Source organism: Somniosus microcephalus, chromosome 14, assembly GCF_052327205.1.
Source record: "Somniosus microcephalus isolate GS21.2 chromosome 14, FLI_Smic_1.0, whole genome shotgun sequence".
NCBI classification, from domain to species: Eukaryota; Metazoa; Chordata; class Chondrichthyes; order Squaliformes; family Somniosidae; genus Somniosus; species Somniosus microcephalus.
In genome coordinates, this window is record NC_141000.1 from 96,399,004 (window position 1) to 96,417,344 (window position 18,341).

An 18,341-nucleotide genomic window follows, 5' to 3' on the forward strand; every position below is an offset into this window, starting at 1 on the left:
AGTCTCACGCTGATCTTTTTCATGCTCCCAAGTTCCCCATTGAAGAGTTCTGCATGTTTGTTTAACACTGCAGTCAGACCTGACTCCCCTTTTGACATCATGCGGACTGCAGGCCAGTCCAGCGTGATTTTCTCTAGCCACGCACATCCCAGTAGCGATGGGTAATTTCCCTTTACCACATATAGTGGCAGTTTTGCAGTCTGTCCGTTCAATTTAACTGTCACCTCAATGACGCCTCTCATGGCCACAGATTCACCAGTATACTTCTTTAGCACAATGTTTGTTGGCTGAAGGATAAGATGCTTTAGCATTTTGTTGTAGACAGTGTCTGAAACAAGGGACACAGCCGCGCCCGTATCCACCTCCATCCGCACTGATTGTCCCTCCACCATTGGTGACACCCAGTAGCCATTTGAATCACCTGCAACCGTCAGTATGTGCACCTCTTCCTCCTCAGAGGTGTCGCTCCCCTCTGTTTTGCTTGTTCCATCATACTGCACTGAATGAACACTCTTTTTCCTCTCTTGTCCAAATACACACATTTTGCTTCCATGCTTCCCAGCTCTGTCTGTTCTTTTTTTTACCTCTACAGGCGCGTTCAATGTGACCCTTTTTGCCACAATTTCAGCATTCCAGCTCCATACACCAGCAGTCATTAGCGTGATGGCCCATTTTCCCACAACGGTAACATGTGCCGTTCCGCGCACCTTTAGGCTCAGACGACACCTTGTGAACTCTCCCTGTTGAACTCAACTGGTGAGCCTCCTTTTCCGCCATCTCCATGGAGACACTAACTTCAATGGCCTTTTCAAGAGTAAGGTTGTCCTTAGTAAGAAGGCGCTTCTGTGTGGCTGCATTTTGCAGACCACACACAAGCCTGTCTCTAATGGTGTCATTCAGCACCTCCTTGAACTGGCAGTGTTCCGACAACCTTTTTAAAGCAGCAATAAACATCGTCACTGATTCCCCCTCCTCTTGATTCCGTTTATGAAATCTAAATCTCTCCGCAATAACCAGAGGTTTTGGTGAAAAATGTGCTCCAAGAATTTCCACTAGTTGCTTTATGTTTTAGTTCCTGGCTTATCTGGTTGCACGAGGCTGCGAAGTAAATTGAATGTCTTCGGCCCGATTACACTCAAAAAGGTAGGCACGACCTTTTCATTTGCCACCGCATTCGCCAATACAAAATAGTCAAAACGTTCTGTATAAGCGCTCCATTGCTCCACATTTTCATCAAAATCACCGATGTTTCCTAATATAGTAGCCATCTCACGTTTCAAATTAAATTTTCTGTTTACTCACTGCACCCGTAACGTATGCAGATTCGTCCGCTCCTCGTTGCCACTTGTTGTGTCGGTACCTTTCTACCTAGACACAATTTAGGACTCAGAACGCAGAGATTCAAACATGAAGTGCTTTATTGGAAGGAAAGGAAGTTCTGGCAAGTTCCGAACAAAGAGAGCTAAACTTAACAGAGAACATCCAACCATTTATCTCCTGTGACAGCGCCACCACAGGTGGGAGGAGAACACACAATAGAACACACAATACATAACAACTCCTTGTTTTGTTTTGCTTTTAAATTGCCGCTTAGCTCCCTTTATGGCACTGCCTCCACTGCCGCTCGGGTCCGCGCTGTGTCCTGGGCATTCTCCGGTGCTCCCTTTATGCCGCCGCTTGCTGCTCAGGTCCGCACTGTGAGCATAGCCTGATCTAATCCTGGAATAGAGTCGTATGGTACATACCATCAGTTTTCTCCCTTCAGCTATTCGCCACAGATCTTCTAAACTCTTCCTCCTTCCCAAATGAGCCATAGCTTTCCCTTATAGAATGAGTTCCTCAATAGCTGGGGCTCTACACATTGTGTGCTGTGCATTCCGATTATGTGCCAATTTTGCCTTTAAATACACTGTGCAGCAATCATACAAAATGATTGTGGGATTCCCTGTGGACAAGACAGCTTGAAGGTCCACAGGGAGAGTCCATCTTACAGCAACATAAAAAGAGGGGGGTCGTAGAAATGGTCGGGGCAGAGTATGCGGCAGGGTTAGCAATAGTTACATAGAAGGAGTAAGTGAAGGAGTAGAAGTATCACAAGCAAAAATAAAGGGGTTATTGAAACAAGCCACTGAAAATAGTAGACAAATGGCATTGGCAGGACAAACTGCAAAACAATTGCTGGGGGTGGAAGAGATAGTAGCTCCCCACACAAAAACAATGAACACAACTATTGATCGGATCAAAAACGCATCTCACCAAACCCATAAAGAATTGGCATGTTCCATGTATGGCTCCTGGCTATTATCGAATGCGCAGCATAACATGGAACAAATAGTTAATGGACAGATCCCTGATGGATTACAAATGAGGACATGGAACCTTGGATTGGCACAAACAAAAGCCTATGCAAAGGGCGTAAAATGGGACGAGTATATAGGGCAGGCAATTGCCTGACCCCGCGGACTAAGGTGATTGGTTTTCTACTAGCCATTCCCCAACTTCCAGAAGAAGGACAACCCCTATATGAGGTGAATAATATAGGAGAAATACAGAGGGAAAATTGGGTGACATGTTATGATGCTCCTACCAAGGCAATATGGGAAAGGGATGAAGACAACACACAGAAGAATAGGACCTCAAGGGGGGTGATAACGAACGGGTGCCACCACAAGGAAAGGACGTGGGTGTGCACACACCCCCCCACCGAGGGAGACATGGCCGAGTGTGGATTCGCGAAAGCCACCAATTGCACCCTTGAAATACACCCAAGGGGGATACACCAAACAAGGGTAGCACCGGGCGACAACGGGACAGTTTGTGTCACAACGACTGAACAAAAATATGGATACCATGATCTGACCTGTCCCATTTCCCAGCCAAACTTTTGTTTTCACCCAAAGGTGCCAATGCAGATAGGACATCAATATATACACCCGCCAAGACCCCAAAAAGAGGAAAGTTTCTCCCTTAACAACATTAAACTCGATGAAAAAAAAAGAATTGGGACTTCTGTTATACCAGAACCAGAAGCTATCCCTAAATTATGGGAACAAGAAAAGTGGACAGAAAGAAACAAAGGAAATTATGAAACATTATCACAAAATAGAGCAAGATCTAAACCAACAAAGTAAAGACATCAATAAAATTTTAGCTGAAACCCCTTGTATAATAGAATCTGGAACTGGGGATTAAATGTGAGTGTACACCCGTGGATACGAATCATATCACACATATTGGTAGTAGCCCAACCGATCTTAGCTCTGGGATTTGCTTTTATGTTTTGCTCCTCCAGCAGGAAATGCCGAACGAAACGCCGTGCTCGGCAGATAGTATAGGCACTTGAGGAAAGGAAGAGGTTGATGAGCACTGAGATTTAACCACTGGCATCAGATACCTATTCCTCCCTAACCTATCGACTGATCACCGAACAAGGGGCGGGACGAATTGATATAATTTAATATAGGGTGGTCTCATGGGCTGGGGTAGCCCAGGACCAAAGGGGGGTTTGAAGTGGATTTTTAGAAATCATACTTAGGAGAAGCATGGCATCATGGGTAAGGATAAATGGCCAAGGCACTTCTGCCTGACAACAGCAGGCGAAATGCATTTAAACTTTGCACACAGGACCAAAAGGGACCTAAGATGATTGAACAATAACAGGTCAAAGGGCTCGCTTGATTGATACTGGCCGTTGGGAGATAAGACAAGTCACAAGATGAGCACCTGGTGGTTCCATTGTATAAACTTTTGATATAATTTAAAGAAAGGTCACGCGAAAGTATGACTCATTGTGGTTTGGAGACTTAAATACTGAGATTTGTAAGTGATCGAAGAGACAGCCAGGAAAAGAGCTGCGGAGCTCTAAGTTGTCTCCCTGATCAGCCCCCATAGGTACCTTTTGTTTGTCTGTAACTATTTGTCTGTCAAAACTGTTCGTTGTTGTGTGGGAGACTGTTGGACTATTTGAATCTTAATAAACTGCTTGACTCTTTACCCTTGGCAGGCTAGTGTGTGAAATTTATTGAAGTAATATTTTTCGCCACAACACTCCCATTCCTTGTTTTTCCTCCCAAACTGTATGACCTCACACTTATCCACGTTAAAATCTATCTGCAATCTGGCTGCCTATTCCACTCAGCTAGTTATGCATCCTGAAATTTTTATTACAGTCCTCCTTAGTGTTTGCCAAACCTCCTACTTTGGTGTCATCAGCAAATTCTGCGTTACTACCCTGATATTTTTGTAAAGAAGTTGAATGTTTCCACATGGAATAAAGACATTCCACAGTTAGGAGTTGGGATGTTGAAAATCACATTCAGACATCAGCCAGATAACAGAACCTAATGACTGGGCTGTCTCAAAAGCAATATTGATGGCAGGAGATTGGGGGCCAAGAACCAGACAAATCATTTATGGGACAGAAACTGGAATTGGCAGCACTCTGCAACAGGTTCCATTAACATCGCTGAGGCATTGTGAAGCAGCATCCATTCACAGTTGGTGGCATTACAAAGAAACATGCATTGTAATCAAGGATAACATCTACCCTCCCTGGCATCAAACTCATCACTGGCATCACATAACCAACCTACCAGCTAGGGTTGCAAAATTCTGGGAATTTTTAAAAGAGGAAACTTTCCATGGGAATTTTCGGGAATTTAGAGTTTTTTTTGCACACTGATGGTTTTTGTCTCTGACCCTTATATTATCTTTGTCATCAAAATAGACATACTGTTCCATACAAATAAAAACAGGCTTTCAAAACTTTATTTAGGTTATAATTTTGAACTTTATTGAACCCCCACAAAAAAGACCCATCTGAAATAAAATAAAAAGAGCGTCAGCTTATTTAGCCTGTAATTTGTCCTTATTTTGTCCCTTTGAGTCTTCTACTCCTCATTGCTCCTCCTGATTCTCTGACTCTGGCTCTGACGTGTCCATTTCCTCCTCTGTGTCAGTGTCTAGCTGTGTGGTGGACACTTCTGTATCTGGCTCAATAAGTTGTAGGTTCGCCCGGATAGCCACCAGTTTCTCCACTCTCTTGTTAGTCAGCCTGTTGCGCACCTTTGTATGCGTATTCCCAAAAAGTGACCAGTTTCGTTCAGAGGCCGCTGATGAAGGTGGGATTTGGAGTATCACCGATGCAATAGGTGACAGGGCCTCAGATGCACAAAGTCCCTTCCACCAGGTATATGCACTGATATGCTTGCATGATTCCCATATCCCATCCCCATTCCAAAGACCTTGCTTGGTAGAGAACTTTGCCAGACTTCCCAGAACTTTGCCCACATCCAGATTGAGATGGTGTGAGAGGGTAGAAATCACACTGTAAGCGCTGTTGATCTGTTCTCCAGAAAGTATTGGTCTCCCAACATGCTTTGGGTCCAGCATGTATGCTGCAGCATGAATCGGCTTGACACAAAATTCTTGACGCGTCTGTATGAATTGAACAATTGCCTTCTCCTCTGCTTTGAGCAGCAGGGATGTGGGTAGGGCAATGCTGATTTGTTCTTTTAAATCAGTAAAAAGCCTGAGAACATCTGACAAGACAGCGTCATCTCCTTCAATCTGAGCAATTGCAGATGCTACTGGTGAGAGTAGTTTAAGGCTGCTAACCACTCTCTCCCAAAACACATCATCCAGCAGTATTTTCTTGATGGTGGTTTCCATATCCCCAGACTGGGATATTGCCATTTCTTGCAGCGACTCCTTACCCTCCAGAAGGCTGTTGTACATTATGACAACACCACCCCATCTAGTGTTGTTGGGCAGCTTCAGTGCGGTGTTCTTGTTCTTTGTCATTTGCTTGGAGTTGTAGGTTGCTGCAACTATCGGTTTTCCCCTGACATACTTAACAACTTGCTTGGCTCTCTTGTACAGTGCTTCCATGGTTCTCAAACCCATGATGTCCTTGAGGAGCAGGTTAAGCTCATGAACTGCGCACCCAATAGATGTAATATGAGGGTAGGCCTCCTCCACTTGAGCCCAAGCAGCCTTCATATTCGCAGCATTGTCAGTAACTACTGCAAAGACCTTTTGTGATCCAAGATCGTTGATGACCGCTTTCAGCTCATCAGCAATGTATGTGCCTGTGTGTCTGTTGTCCTTCGTGTCTGTGCTCTTGAAGAACACTGGGAGAGGAGTGGAGATGATGTAGTTTATGATGCCCTCCCCTCGTACATTTGACCACCCATCTGAGATAACTGCAACACAGTCTGCCATCGCTATCATTTCTTTGAGCTTTCCTTGGACTTTGTTATACTCAGCCTGTGGTCGATCAGCACGATTGCAACAGGGTGAGTACATTTTTGCTGATGCTCCATGTGAAGAAAGCATGACCTGTACACACACGACGCTACATCACCAATAGTGTATTATTTTGTATATTTTAAATTGAAGGACAACAGAGTTCAACAAGTAACTGGTTTATTTGGTATAAAGTCTGATTTACTTACTGCATCATCACAACATCAGCAGAAAACAAAATGACTTCCCTCAGGACCCCTAACCTGGATCTTAAAAAAACTATAGCAGTCTTACAGATGCCTGCAGGCCAATCACAATTCGATATGCAAATATTACAAATAGAGGGAGCTAATCGCTCATCCACTCATCCAACCAATCAGGACACATTTGTTCACAGTCACACACAAAACTTGTAATTATTAAAACAAGCCAAGTAAGAAGATAAACATATATTGATTAAGAAATTCCTTAATAATTAAGATTCCATCTCTGTTAGTAATTTTAAGAGAGGACCTGTGGAAAAAAAAGAAAGAAATACAAAAAAAACAATATTATGCTAGCATGTGCTTTTTTGGGCAAAATTCCCAAAATTCCCAAGCTAAACTTCCCGTGGAATATTTTCCAGAAATTTACCAGAAACTTTCCACCCCTTTGCAACCCTACTACCAGCACAATCTATTTCCTTCCTCCTGATCCTAAATAATAAAAACAATAAGGAGCATTTATATAGCAAAATTCTCCCAAAGCCCAAGAAGGAAATATTAGGAAGGGTGTCCAAAATCTTAAATCAAAGAAAAGGGTCTTAAAGGAGGACAGAGAGATGGAGATGCAGAGGAGTTTAGGGAGCAAATCTAGAGCATAGGCCAAGTGTCTGAGGCAGGTCCCGTAATTAAAAAAAAAAAAATTGTGGGATGTGGGCATTGCTAGAAAGGCCAGCATTTATTGCCCATCCCTAGTTGCCCTTGAGAAGGTGGTGGAGAGCTGCCTTCTTGAACCGCTGCAGTCCGTGTGGTGGAGGTACTTCCACAGTGCTGTTAGGGAGGGAGTTCCAGGATTTTGACCCAGTGACGATGAAGGAACGGCAATATATTTCCAAGTCAAGATGGTGTGTGACTTGGAGGGGAACTTTGAGGTGTTGGTGTTCCCATGTGCCTGCTGCCCTTGTCCTTCAGGTTTGGGAGGTGCTGCCGAAGAAGCCTTGGCGAGTTGCTGCAGTGCATCTTGTAGATGGTACACACTGCAGCCACGGTATGCCGGTGGTGGAGGGAGTTAATGTTTAAGGTGGTGTATGGGGTGCCAATCAAGCAGGCTGCTTTGTCCTGGATGATGTCGAACTTCTCGAGTGTTGTTGGAGCTGCACTCATCCAGGCAATTGGAGAGTATTCCATCACACTCCGGACTTGTGTCTTGTAGATGGCCGTACTTGGGGAGGGGTGTTGCATTTGCAAAGATTATCCAGAGGCCGTATGCAGAGCTCAGTTCATGTTGCTTTTAATGGCTGATCCAAACACACTCTCCCAGGCAAAAGCAATCGCATACCTATATCCAATGTCAGACACAATATATCGATAACAGCACTATCAAACTCCATGTGCTCAGGCCCAGGCAATCGAGTACGTATCACCAATGTCAGACATAACAGGGGGGGGTTGCCCAAAATTATTGGAACTGAAGGGGGACAGGGGAAAAATCCAACTCACAGCATTCACCACAAGATGCCCACTCCAGCAAATTCTGGACCACTTAGTAAATGTTCTGAGCAAACCCTTCAGTGTATGGAATGAAAGAATTACCAACTGCCCCTCTCCTAATCATGTTTAAAGTTCTGCTGGGCTTTCAGCAATTCTGTGTTCATCTCCCTCCCATACCCTTTGCATTACAGCCTCAATCATAGACGATGCATGCACTGACCACATATTTCTGATTTAATATTCTTATAGGTCATTCTATTGTCTAACTCTGTTTTTGGATACAGGAGTTCCTTTCACTGAAGCCACTCTTCTCCTTAAGGCGACTCTCAAGAGCAATTACCTTGCCCAGGAACATAGGAATATACGAATAGGAGTAGGCCATTTAGCCCCTCAAGCCTGTTCCGCCATTCAATGAGATCATGGCTGACCTGTGACCTAACACCATATACCCACCTTTGCCCCATATCCCTAAATAACTTTGGTTAACAAAACTCTATGGGCTGGATTTTACCCACCGAGACGAGTTGGGGGCGGGACTACAGCCTTCCGAGTTCTAGTCCCGCTCCCAGCGACATCCAACGCACAGACGCTATTTTCCCCTAATTGGCCTTGTTAAGCCCACCCTGTGGGCTTGCTGGCCAATTAAAGGAAAGTCGGTGTCAAATGACGTCAGTTGATGACACTTCATCTGCCGGTTTTCTTAAAGGCACATGAACCATAAATTTTTCACAGATGATTTGACAGTGTTTGACAACATTGAGGTGCTGTCAAACACTGACAATCACTGTACAAAGATGAGCCCTTGCACCCAGGCTCTCCAATGACTCTCTCCTTAGGATAAACAGATGGTAGCTGCAGGTGAGGGTACAGAAGCAATGTCACTTCTCCCATTGAGGTGAGACCACACAAACACCTCAAAGCTTGTCACCTACAGAAAAATCTAAACACATTAAAAATGACTTTCCCAACATTTCCTTACCTCTGATACTCACCAGTGTCCCATTGCATCCTTCACACCACTTCTGCAGCTGTCATCTATACACAAACATTACAACAGACCCACAGCATGCCTCACTTACCCTGGCGGGGTTCCCCGATGTTGGAAAGCCCACAGCAAAAGCCTAAAAATTAGAAAAAGCCTCTTAACTGCCTGTTAACTACCTGTTAACAGGCAGTTAAGTGACTATAATCCTCTTCCCGCTGCTAGGATATGGGTCCCTGCGCAAATCGGGGACCCGACTTCCGGGAAGATTGGTTGGTGGTGGGTTGGGAGCGGGTTCGGGACCCGTTCTTTTTGACTTTCCCAGCAGTCCCGCCTCCAAACCCACCTCCTCAGGGCTGGTAAAATCCAGCCCTTTCAATCTCCGATTTAAATTAACAATTGATCTAGCATCAATTGCCATTTGCGGAAGAGAGTTCCAAACTTCTACCACCCTTTGTGTGTAGAAGTGTTTCCTAATTTCGCTCCTGAAAGGTCTGGCTCTAATTTTTAGACTGCGTCCCCTAGTCCTAGAATCCCCAACCAGCGAAAATAGTTTCTCTCTAGCTACTCTATCTGTTCCCCTTAATATCTTGAAAACTTCGATCAAATCACCCCTTAACCTTCTAAATTCCAGGGAATACAACCAGAGTTGTGCAATCTCTCCTCGTAATTTATCTCCTAATCTCCGAGTATAATTCTGGTAAACCTACGCTGCACTCCCTCCAAGGCTAATATATCCTTCCTAAGCTGTGGTGCTCAGAACTGCTCACAATACTCCAGGTGTGGTCTAACCAGGGTTTTGTATAACTGTAGCATAACTTCTACCCCCTTGTACTCTAGTCCTCTAGATAAAAAGGCCAGCATTCCATTAGCCTTTTTCATAATTTTCTGCACCTGTTCATGACATTTTAATGATCTATGTACCTGGACACCCAAGTCTCTTTGGACCTCCACTGTTTTTAGCTTTTCACCATTTAGAAAGTACCCTGTTCTATCCTTTTTAGGTCCAAATTTGCCTATATTGAAATCCATTTGCCATAGTTTTGTCCATTCACTTAATCTATCAATATCTCTGTAATTTTATGCTTTTATCTACATTGCCTACAATGCCGCCTATCTTTGTGTCATTGGCAAATTTGGATATGTGGCTTTCTATCACATCATCTAAGCCGTTATTAAATACGGTGAATAGTTGAGGCCACAACACAAATCCCTGCGGGATCCTACTAGTCACATCCTGCTAATTAGAGTACCGGCCCATTATCCCTACTCTCTGTCTCCTGCTACTCAGCCAATTTCCTAACCATGTCAATAATTTGCCTTCACTTCCCTGGGCTTCAACCTCTCTTAACAATCTCTTATGAGGGACTTTATCAAATGCCTTCTGGAAGTCCATATAAATAACATCCATAGACATTCCCCTGTCCACTACTTTAGTCACTCTTCGAAAAATTCAATCAGGGTCATCAGGCATGACCTACCTTTACATCTTATTTTTTTAAATTTTATTTCTTGCCATAGTGTTATTGGGTTCACAGGTGTATTTACTGCCTCCTCCAACCTGTTACTAATATTTCCACATAAAATGTCAAGTAATTTTACATACTGGGTCCCAGGTGCTGAATAACGGCGTGGAATAAAAGCCCCTGAAGTTTAACAGTAGAATATAAATAATAATGATAATAGCGCATGTAACGCATAGAATGGCCCCGAATTTGTGGTCAGAGGTGTACCTCTGGAGTATGCCTTCGACCCGCTAAAAATGTACAAACTTACTTTCAGGTTGCCGGGCTGTGAAGAGTTCAGGTCCTGGGCCTGCAGGCGTACTCCTGCATAAAGGCCCTCGGAACCCAGGGACACAGGCGGTTCGGAAGCGTCCCTGGGATCACGTGTGCCAGGTCATCCAATCAGAAAGGAGGATTCCATTGGGGCAATTTCTAAATGGAATCGCCTAAATGATGAGCAATGGAACCCCCAAATAATTAAAGAATTTACACAATTCTAATAAAAATAAATGTTCTCCTTTTCACATTTAATTAAAAGTCCCTTCAATACATCAAATACCATAAAAATTTAATTTTTTGAAAAATAATTTTAAACATTTTAGTCCAGGCCAAAATTTGCATAAAGTAATTTTAAGTGTTTGTGCATCATTTTTAATTTAAGATTTATATTAATCCTTACGCTGGTGAAAGCAGGCCCTAAACCTGCTTGTACACCCGGTGCGGAGGGGAGCGGGCAGATCGGAGGGCCTCCTCATAGGACTGCTCCTGGGTCTGGCCAAAGTGGCCATCCACTGGTCCAGGCAGTGGGTGGTCGAGGGGGTCATTCGGCCCGACTGCCCTGCCTCTCTTCCGCGGCCAAGTTCACGTCCGGGTGGCCCTGGAGATGGAGCATGCGGTGTCCGTCAGCACGCTTGAGGCCTTCCGCGACCGGTGGGCGCTATGGAGACTGGAGTGCATCATCACCCCGGCCAACAGAATTTTAATTTAATTTGTTAAAGTTCTTTTAAAGTTATATTAGTTACAGTCTATTTGTTTAACCACCCAAACCAAAAGAATACACCTGCTTTTACCAGCTGTAAGGGTTTCATGGGCATTTGCTGGGCAGTAGCTGGGCAAATAAGTGATTTTACTTTTGGTTCGGTAGTTGCAGGGCCTTTCAGAAGGCTTACGATGGCGTACGCTTAGCATACTCTGTCTTCGGGAGCGCAAATTCCAGGCTAATACCTCGATCTATTCTTAGATTACCTGATTGGAAAAATAAACAGGTGACAAAGCTCAGACAACGGATCTGACATCAGATTAAATAGGTAGCATTTAGTATAATGATTGTAGGAGCACCCCCCCAACCCCAAAAACAACCCACCCACCAAGCAAATGCTGCCCCTGGATACAGGAATCAAGGTAATGTAATGTGACTTTTGCCAGTGCAGCTTGCTAAATTTCATGATTGCATCTTAAGTAGATAAAACCAATTTTCGCACTCTCAAAACTTGCATGACATCGCCATAGAATTTACATTCTGTATCAATTCTTCTGAATTGTATTCTAAATGTAGTTACAATGACCGATTAATCTCAGAATGGTAATTATATACCTGCTGAGTATTTCCAGCATTTTCTGTTTTTGTCGAGTTCCTTCCCATGTGAAATTGCTGCTTGTTATCTCATTCATTGAGCTGGTATCTCTCTTAAACCCGTGGATTTCAACAATGGGATTAACTAAAACGTCATTAATCAGAGTATAATTGAATTATGTGTGATTTATACTCGTGCTGCCAACAGTCTATTGATTCATTCATATATGTAATTCGTTCACTTTAAGCGGCTTTGCGTATTCATTGACCTATTTATTCATTGAACAATTTATCGATTGACTTAAAGACATCCTATTGGATGACCAATTAACCCTTTGGTCCCAACGTGTGGTTCAGCACTATTTAATTGTGTCTATCCGGACCAGATGTATTTCTTTACCTCTCTCTTCCCAATGGAAAGCTGAAAGGGAAAAAGTAACAGTTATAATGTCGGGCCGTGATAAGATTATGGTCAAACCCAAGGAAGGGCCAAAATCTCGCTCGTCCAGGTCAGGATTGCAGTTTCCAGTTGGGCGGGTGAACAGATTGCTGAAGATGGGTAACTACGCCGAGAGAATTGGGGCTGGAGCACCCATCTACTTGGCCGCTGTACTGGAATATCTGGTGGCCGAGCTGCTAGGATTAGCCGGAGCCGCCGCCAGCGACGACCACAAGCGCCGGATCGCCCCCCGGCACATTCAACTGGCGGTGAGGAATGACGCCGAGCTCTTCCGGCTCCTGGGAGATGTGACCGTCCCCCAGGGAGGGATGCTGCCAAACATCCAAGCTCAGCTCTTGCCCAAGAAAACGGCCAAGGGTGCAGGAGAAACCCAGGACTTGGGCTCCTTGGAATTTTAACTTTGGCGTACAGGTTCTCCATAATAATCCACAACGCAACACCCCTGCCTCAACACAACCGTTATTCTGTCTTGCATTTTTGCAAAGGAGCTGACTTTTATTAAAAAAAAAATCTGAATGCGTCCAAAAGACTGACAACCGTCCAATGGCCACTGTCTAGATTATTGAACCCCCCAAACTGGTCGACTGTAAGAGGGTTTCAAGGTGGGCTTGGACCAGCTTTTTAACTTTTCTCCCGTGACTGATGAATTTTAACTCTCAAAGATGCCTCCATCTATTTAATAAAGGCGAATTAAAAAAAAAGTGCAATTGTTCTCGCTTGACTCCCTTCACTGACCATTTTGCTGATGCGGAGTCTTTCACTGGATGAGTTGTGCGTGTGGTTAGTTCTATATTTTAGTAAGTTTAAAGACCACTACTTCAGCATCGATAAGTTTGGCAAATGTAGAATCTCGCTTTCTGATCCCCCAGAGCTGACGATTTTTTATTAAGCATTAATGTAGCATTTATAGCTGCAATGCAGTTAAGTCAAATGTCATAATTGACTTGGAAAACTGCTTATCGGTGCAATGCTTATAGACATTACAATCCTTTTAACTCTTAATATCCACTTTTTTTTGCTAGCTAGATTGAAAATTAATGTTAAAACAGGGAGCTCTGGTAAATATAGTGGACCAGATTTTCCTGTCAAAATAACGGTGAGGCTAATGTCGCTCGCCGTTATTTATGCGCAAATGGTACTGTAACTTCAGGCGAGGGGCAGATGTGCGGTTAAACTCCAATCCAGAGGTTGCTGTCCCAGTTCGCCGCTCTGCCGTTGGCTTCACGATCCGCCTAGCTCTGCCTCACCATTGAAGGGCGAAGTTGCTGCATTTGCACAGTAGGTACGTGCCACAAAATTAAGTCTTGCCTATTTAAGTCTAAGTACCCTGTTAATGATGTGACAACAACTTGTATTTGTATAGCGCCTTTAACATAGTTAAAAAGTCCAAGACGCTGCACGCGGAGCGTTATCAAACAAAATTTGACACTGAGCCACATAAGGAAATATTGGACCATATTTTGCGACCTGTACAAGGTGTGTACGCGCCCGTAGGGGTCGCGCACGTTCCAGGTTTAGGTATACGAAGCGCATATGCTAAAACCCGGAACTTGCAATTTGTCAAGAATTCTCCGCATCCCCAGGAAAGGGGCCTCTGCAGGTGGAGAGTTGCGCTATTTGCCCAACTTCTGCCCACTGACTGCCTGTGAAATTCTTGTGCCTGGTAAAAGCAGGCATAAGGCCTGGTTTTACCAGCATAAGTTTTTTTTTTAAATTCACTCATTTATACATTAAAAACCCTGTCCAATAAGGTAAGTTTCTTTTTAGCCCCGTTAAAACTTTTTTTCAAAATTTAATTTTTTTAAATTTAATTAAATGGCATTTTAATTTTTAAATGTAATTTTTGTATTTAACGTGTTCGTGTTTTTTAAGTGATCCCCATTCATACATATGTATGGAACGCCCATAAGTATGAATGGTGATTCCCATGATCCATGGGGCGCTTGCGAACTGCATGCATCCCTGGGACACATGGGCCTCTACCCACGCGTACCCAGAGAGGCCCAGAATCGCAAGCCTCCACCTCCCGGGACACCAGGTAAATGCATAATTAAAAAAAATTTTTTTTTTAAACAGGGCAGCGGCATCCGTTCGCGGGAAACCTCCGATTGCAAATTTTGGGCCAATAGGATGAGGTTTAAGATCCAACTAGAAAGGGTACAAAAACTAGAACGCCAGATTGGATTAAAGCAGAGTTTTAGAAAGATGAAGAGCAAGCTAGCCACAGCAAGGTGGAAGAAATTCCTGCACAGAGCAACCATAGGATGTTCTTTAAAAGGAATTTGCAAAGGTACAGAATAAGTATATTCCATTTTTTAAAAACTAGTAGTTTATGGAGGTTTAGAAACCCATATCAGAGGGTCTGAGAATGAAAACATGAAAAGAATAAGAAATGAGGTTGCGTGGGATAAGGAACACGAAGAGGGAGTATGGGGTGGGGGCGAGGAAATCAAACACCAAAAGGTACACTAGATATTTTACAAACATCAGTACAAAGACTTAAGTGAGGTGGGAACTGTAAGCGGTTTTGATCCTAGCCCAATTGCTAGACAGACGGTTTGACTCGCCCCTGCCTTACGAAATTTCTATACCCGGGAATTATTAAGAGTGTAAATGGAATAAGTCACGGACAGGAATGCTTCGGTGAAAAATCATACTTTTATTTATTTGGTCTAACATACACTGGCTAAAACATGCACTACTAAATGAAATCACTGTCTCTGGAGAATAAAATCCAGGTTACAAACATACATACAGTGCACAGCTGGGGGCTATAACATGCAGTAATTCCCTTGTTGCTATGGTGGACTCTAACTCCACCCCTGCCAACGAATTACCCAGTTGCATAAGTCCCTTCGCCTGGCTGAAACAAACAAAGCTTCCACCCTGGAATAGTCTAAAAAAATTAACTTCTGAGAAAAACCCTGAGTCCTTGCACCTCACCCAGCTCGCCTGGGATATCTGGTTACCGACTTGGGACACTCGAGACTATGCTTACCACCACACACAGTCGGTCTCGATCGCTCCGCTCAGCTGTGGGAAGTCACTGCCCGGGGCTGTTCCCTGTGAGGGGTATGTGGTTCTCCGTCTCAGCGGCTTCTTCCTCTGGTACTTCTTGTTAGGTCGATCTTGGTGGCACGAGAGTGAGAGAATGGTGGAAAAGGATCGATCTTTATAGGAGTCTTGCTACCCCTATCTTTCCCACCAATCATTAAAATCCTTTTGTTTCTAAGCACTCTGGTGCTTCGTCAGTGATGGGCTATCATCAGACCCATGAGTATTCCACGATTGGACTAATGGCCCTAAGTCTGGGACATATCTCGGTCTTTGTGTTGGGGGAAAAACTGGCTCCTCTTCGGCTGGCTAGGCCAGTGGGTTCATTGTTCTGCTTCTCTTCTGAGATGGAGGGGAGAGGTCTTTTGCATATTAGAGTGGCTTTCTAATAGGTTCAAGTTAACAGGTGCCTCAGGGTCCTCAGCCCCCTCGGCAATGGCCCCCCTTCCTTTTTCCAGGACTGTCGGGCGAACCCATACATTCTGGATGACTGACAATTCTTTTGTCACAGCCAACTGCCATCTGTTCTCTGGAGTTTTAACAAACCAGTTTTTCACATATCTGCACAGGGCGATCCCATTACAAGGAAAAATACCCTCAGAAAAATCCCATAAAGTCCACAAAATATTCTTGACCGAGTCCATTCTTCAAACAGACTTTGCAATCTCTTCAGCACACTGAGGATTGTCAATTTGTAGATGATTAACAAAATGGCAAAGGTATTTAACAGGTACTTTGTAGTAGAAAAGGATATTGAAAAGATGAATCCTAGTGTTTGAAAGTGATATGATGGATAAAAGGAAAATTTTAGATGGTTAAGTTCAGGGAAGACAGAAGTACCAGGGATACATCCTAGAATTCTGAGGAAATTACCGAGTCTCTAGAAATTATATTTCCGGCTCTATTGACTGTTGATGTGCGCTGATAACAGCCAATGTCATATCCATTTTTAAGAAGGGAGCCCGCGCTAATCCTTGTAGGCAGTACCCTAGTGATTCTGCGCTATACCTTCTATTGCCTCCACTTCATTCCTATAGTGTGGACCCTAAAACTGCACACAGTACTGCAACTGTGGTTTTGTATAGCTTCACCATTACATCTTCACTTATCTCTTGCTATGAAACTGTTTTGTTTAGCTCTTCGTGGGTTTATCCACTTGTGCTTTTAGTATCGAGTGAACCCAAATTCCTCTGCTCTTCCACGTTTTACCCAACTTTCCTCCATTCAATGTATAACTTATCAAAATGAACCACCACATTCTGACTGAATTCCATCAGTGCTCGCTGACCTACACTGGTCCACCAACACCTCAAAGTTAAAATTCTCATCCTTGTGTTCAAATCTTCCATGGCCTCACTCCTCTCTCTAACCTACAACCCTCTGTGAACTCTGCATTTCTCCAATTCTGGCCTCTTGTGCATCCCTGACTTCCTTTGCCCCAACTGATTTGTATGTATTGACAGACCCACTGGAAAATCACTGGGGGAGGAGGTCAGTGTCTCATCCTTCCTCCTGGCTAGGAACACATGGAAGTTCAGGTCTTTTTAAATAAAGGAAGATGCATGGAGCTTGGAAATATTGCTGGGTCAGTTTGTGCAGCTAGAGGTAGTGTAAACTATACCAAAAACTAGTCAGCCTGTGAAGGGGTGGGATTCAGGACTATGGAGCAGATGTGAAAGTGCTTTTCTTTCTTACAAGAGAAAGCTAATTCAAAATAAAAACAATTAAATGTAAAGGGCTACTTGCTAGTGGGAAGCATGCATTTTAAGTTGCTTTGATGCTGGTAATGTGGGTTGAGTGACTGTGTAAACAAGCTATGAATGGCAGACTTGTTCTCTTTCTTGGAGCTTGGTATTCAACATGTCTATTGAGACCATCTCCATGTTCCCATGTAATCATGCTAGAGGTTTCTTTACCAGAAGATGGAGTGTGGGGTGGTAAAAAGAGTAAAGAGCTAAATTATGAACAAATCGGGGATTTCTCCAGTTGACAAAAGCTCAATTGGAGCCTTCAGAATTTTTCTTTCCTGGCTGCCTAAAAAGTTCTGGTGACCAATAAATTATTTCAAGACCAGTTACATCAAATGTTCTGTGGGTTGTATTTCCAAGAGTACAACATTTATGGGTTACAAGGCTATTGGGAGTGCCATGAATTTATTTACAGGCTCTTCATGAAACCATTATAATTTCCCTGTGTGGTATAACCAAGGTTCGATACAAGTTTAGCATAACTTCACTACTTTTCAATTCTACCCCTCTAGAAATAAACCCTAGTGCTTGGTTTGCTTTTTTTAATGGCCTTGTTAACCTGGGTCACTACTTTTAGTGGTGAATTTGTACTCATCCCTTTGCTCCTCTACCCCACTCACACCCTCCAACTTACGTGACCTTCCTAGTATTCCTACCAAAATGTAATACCTCACATTTGTGTTGAAATTCATTTGCCAATTGTATGCCCATTCTGCAAGTTTATTCATGTCTTCCTGTAATTTGTTAGTCCTCAGTATTGATTATCCTTCCCAATTTGGCATCATCCACAAATTTAGAAATTGTTTTTGATTGCAGTCAAAATTGTTAATATAAATTCTGAACAGTGGTCCCAGCATCGATCCATGTGGAACACCACTTCCCACCTTCTGCTGCTGAATAGCTACCGTGTCAAACTGTTTTATTAGCTTCCTCCCCAGTGTAGTGTTGGCTCTCCTTTTGATTTTTAATCCATTTGAACATTGCTCACACTAACCATTTTCATTCTGAATGTAATATTGATTGGATAAGTTTACACTGTATATCAGTTATTTGAACACTGCTCACACTAATCTCCATTCTGG

General features: G+C 43.4%; 1 protein-coding gene across 1 annotated transcript; it reads left to right on the forward strand.

Moving 5' to 3' along the window:
* Window positions 1-12,344: 12,344 nt before the first annotated feature.
* LOC147107732 (histone H2A-like) lies at window positions 12,345-13,514 on the forward strand. The gene has a single exon (XM_086007426.1). The coding sequence runs from the start codon at window positions 12,445-12,447 to the stop codon at window positions 12,853-12,855; it is 411 nt and encodes a 136-aa protein (XP_085863552.1). The 5' UTR covers window positions 12,345-12,444; the 3' UTR covers window positions 12,856-13,514.
* Window positions 13,515-18,341: the final 4,827 nt, after the last annotated feature.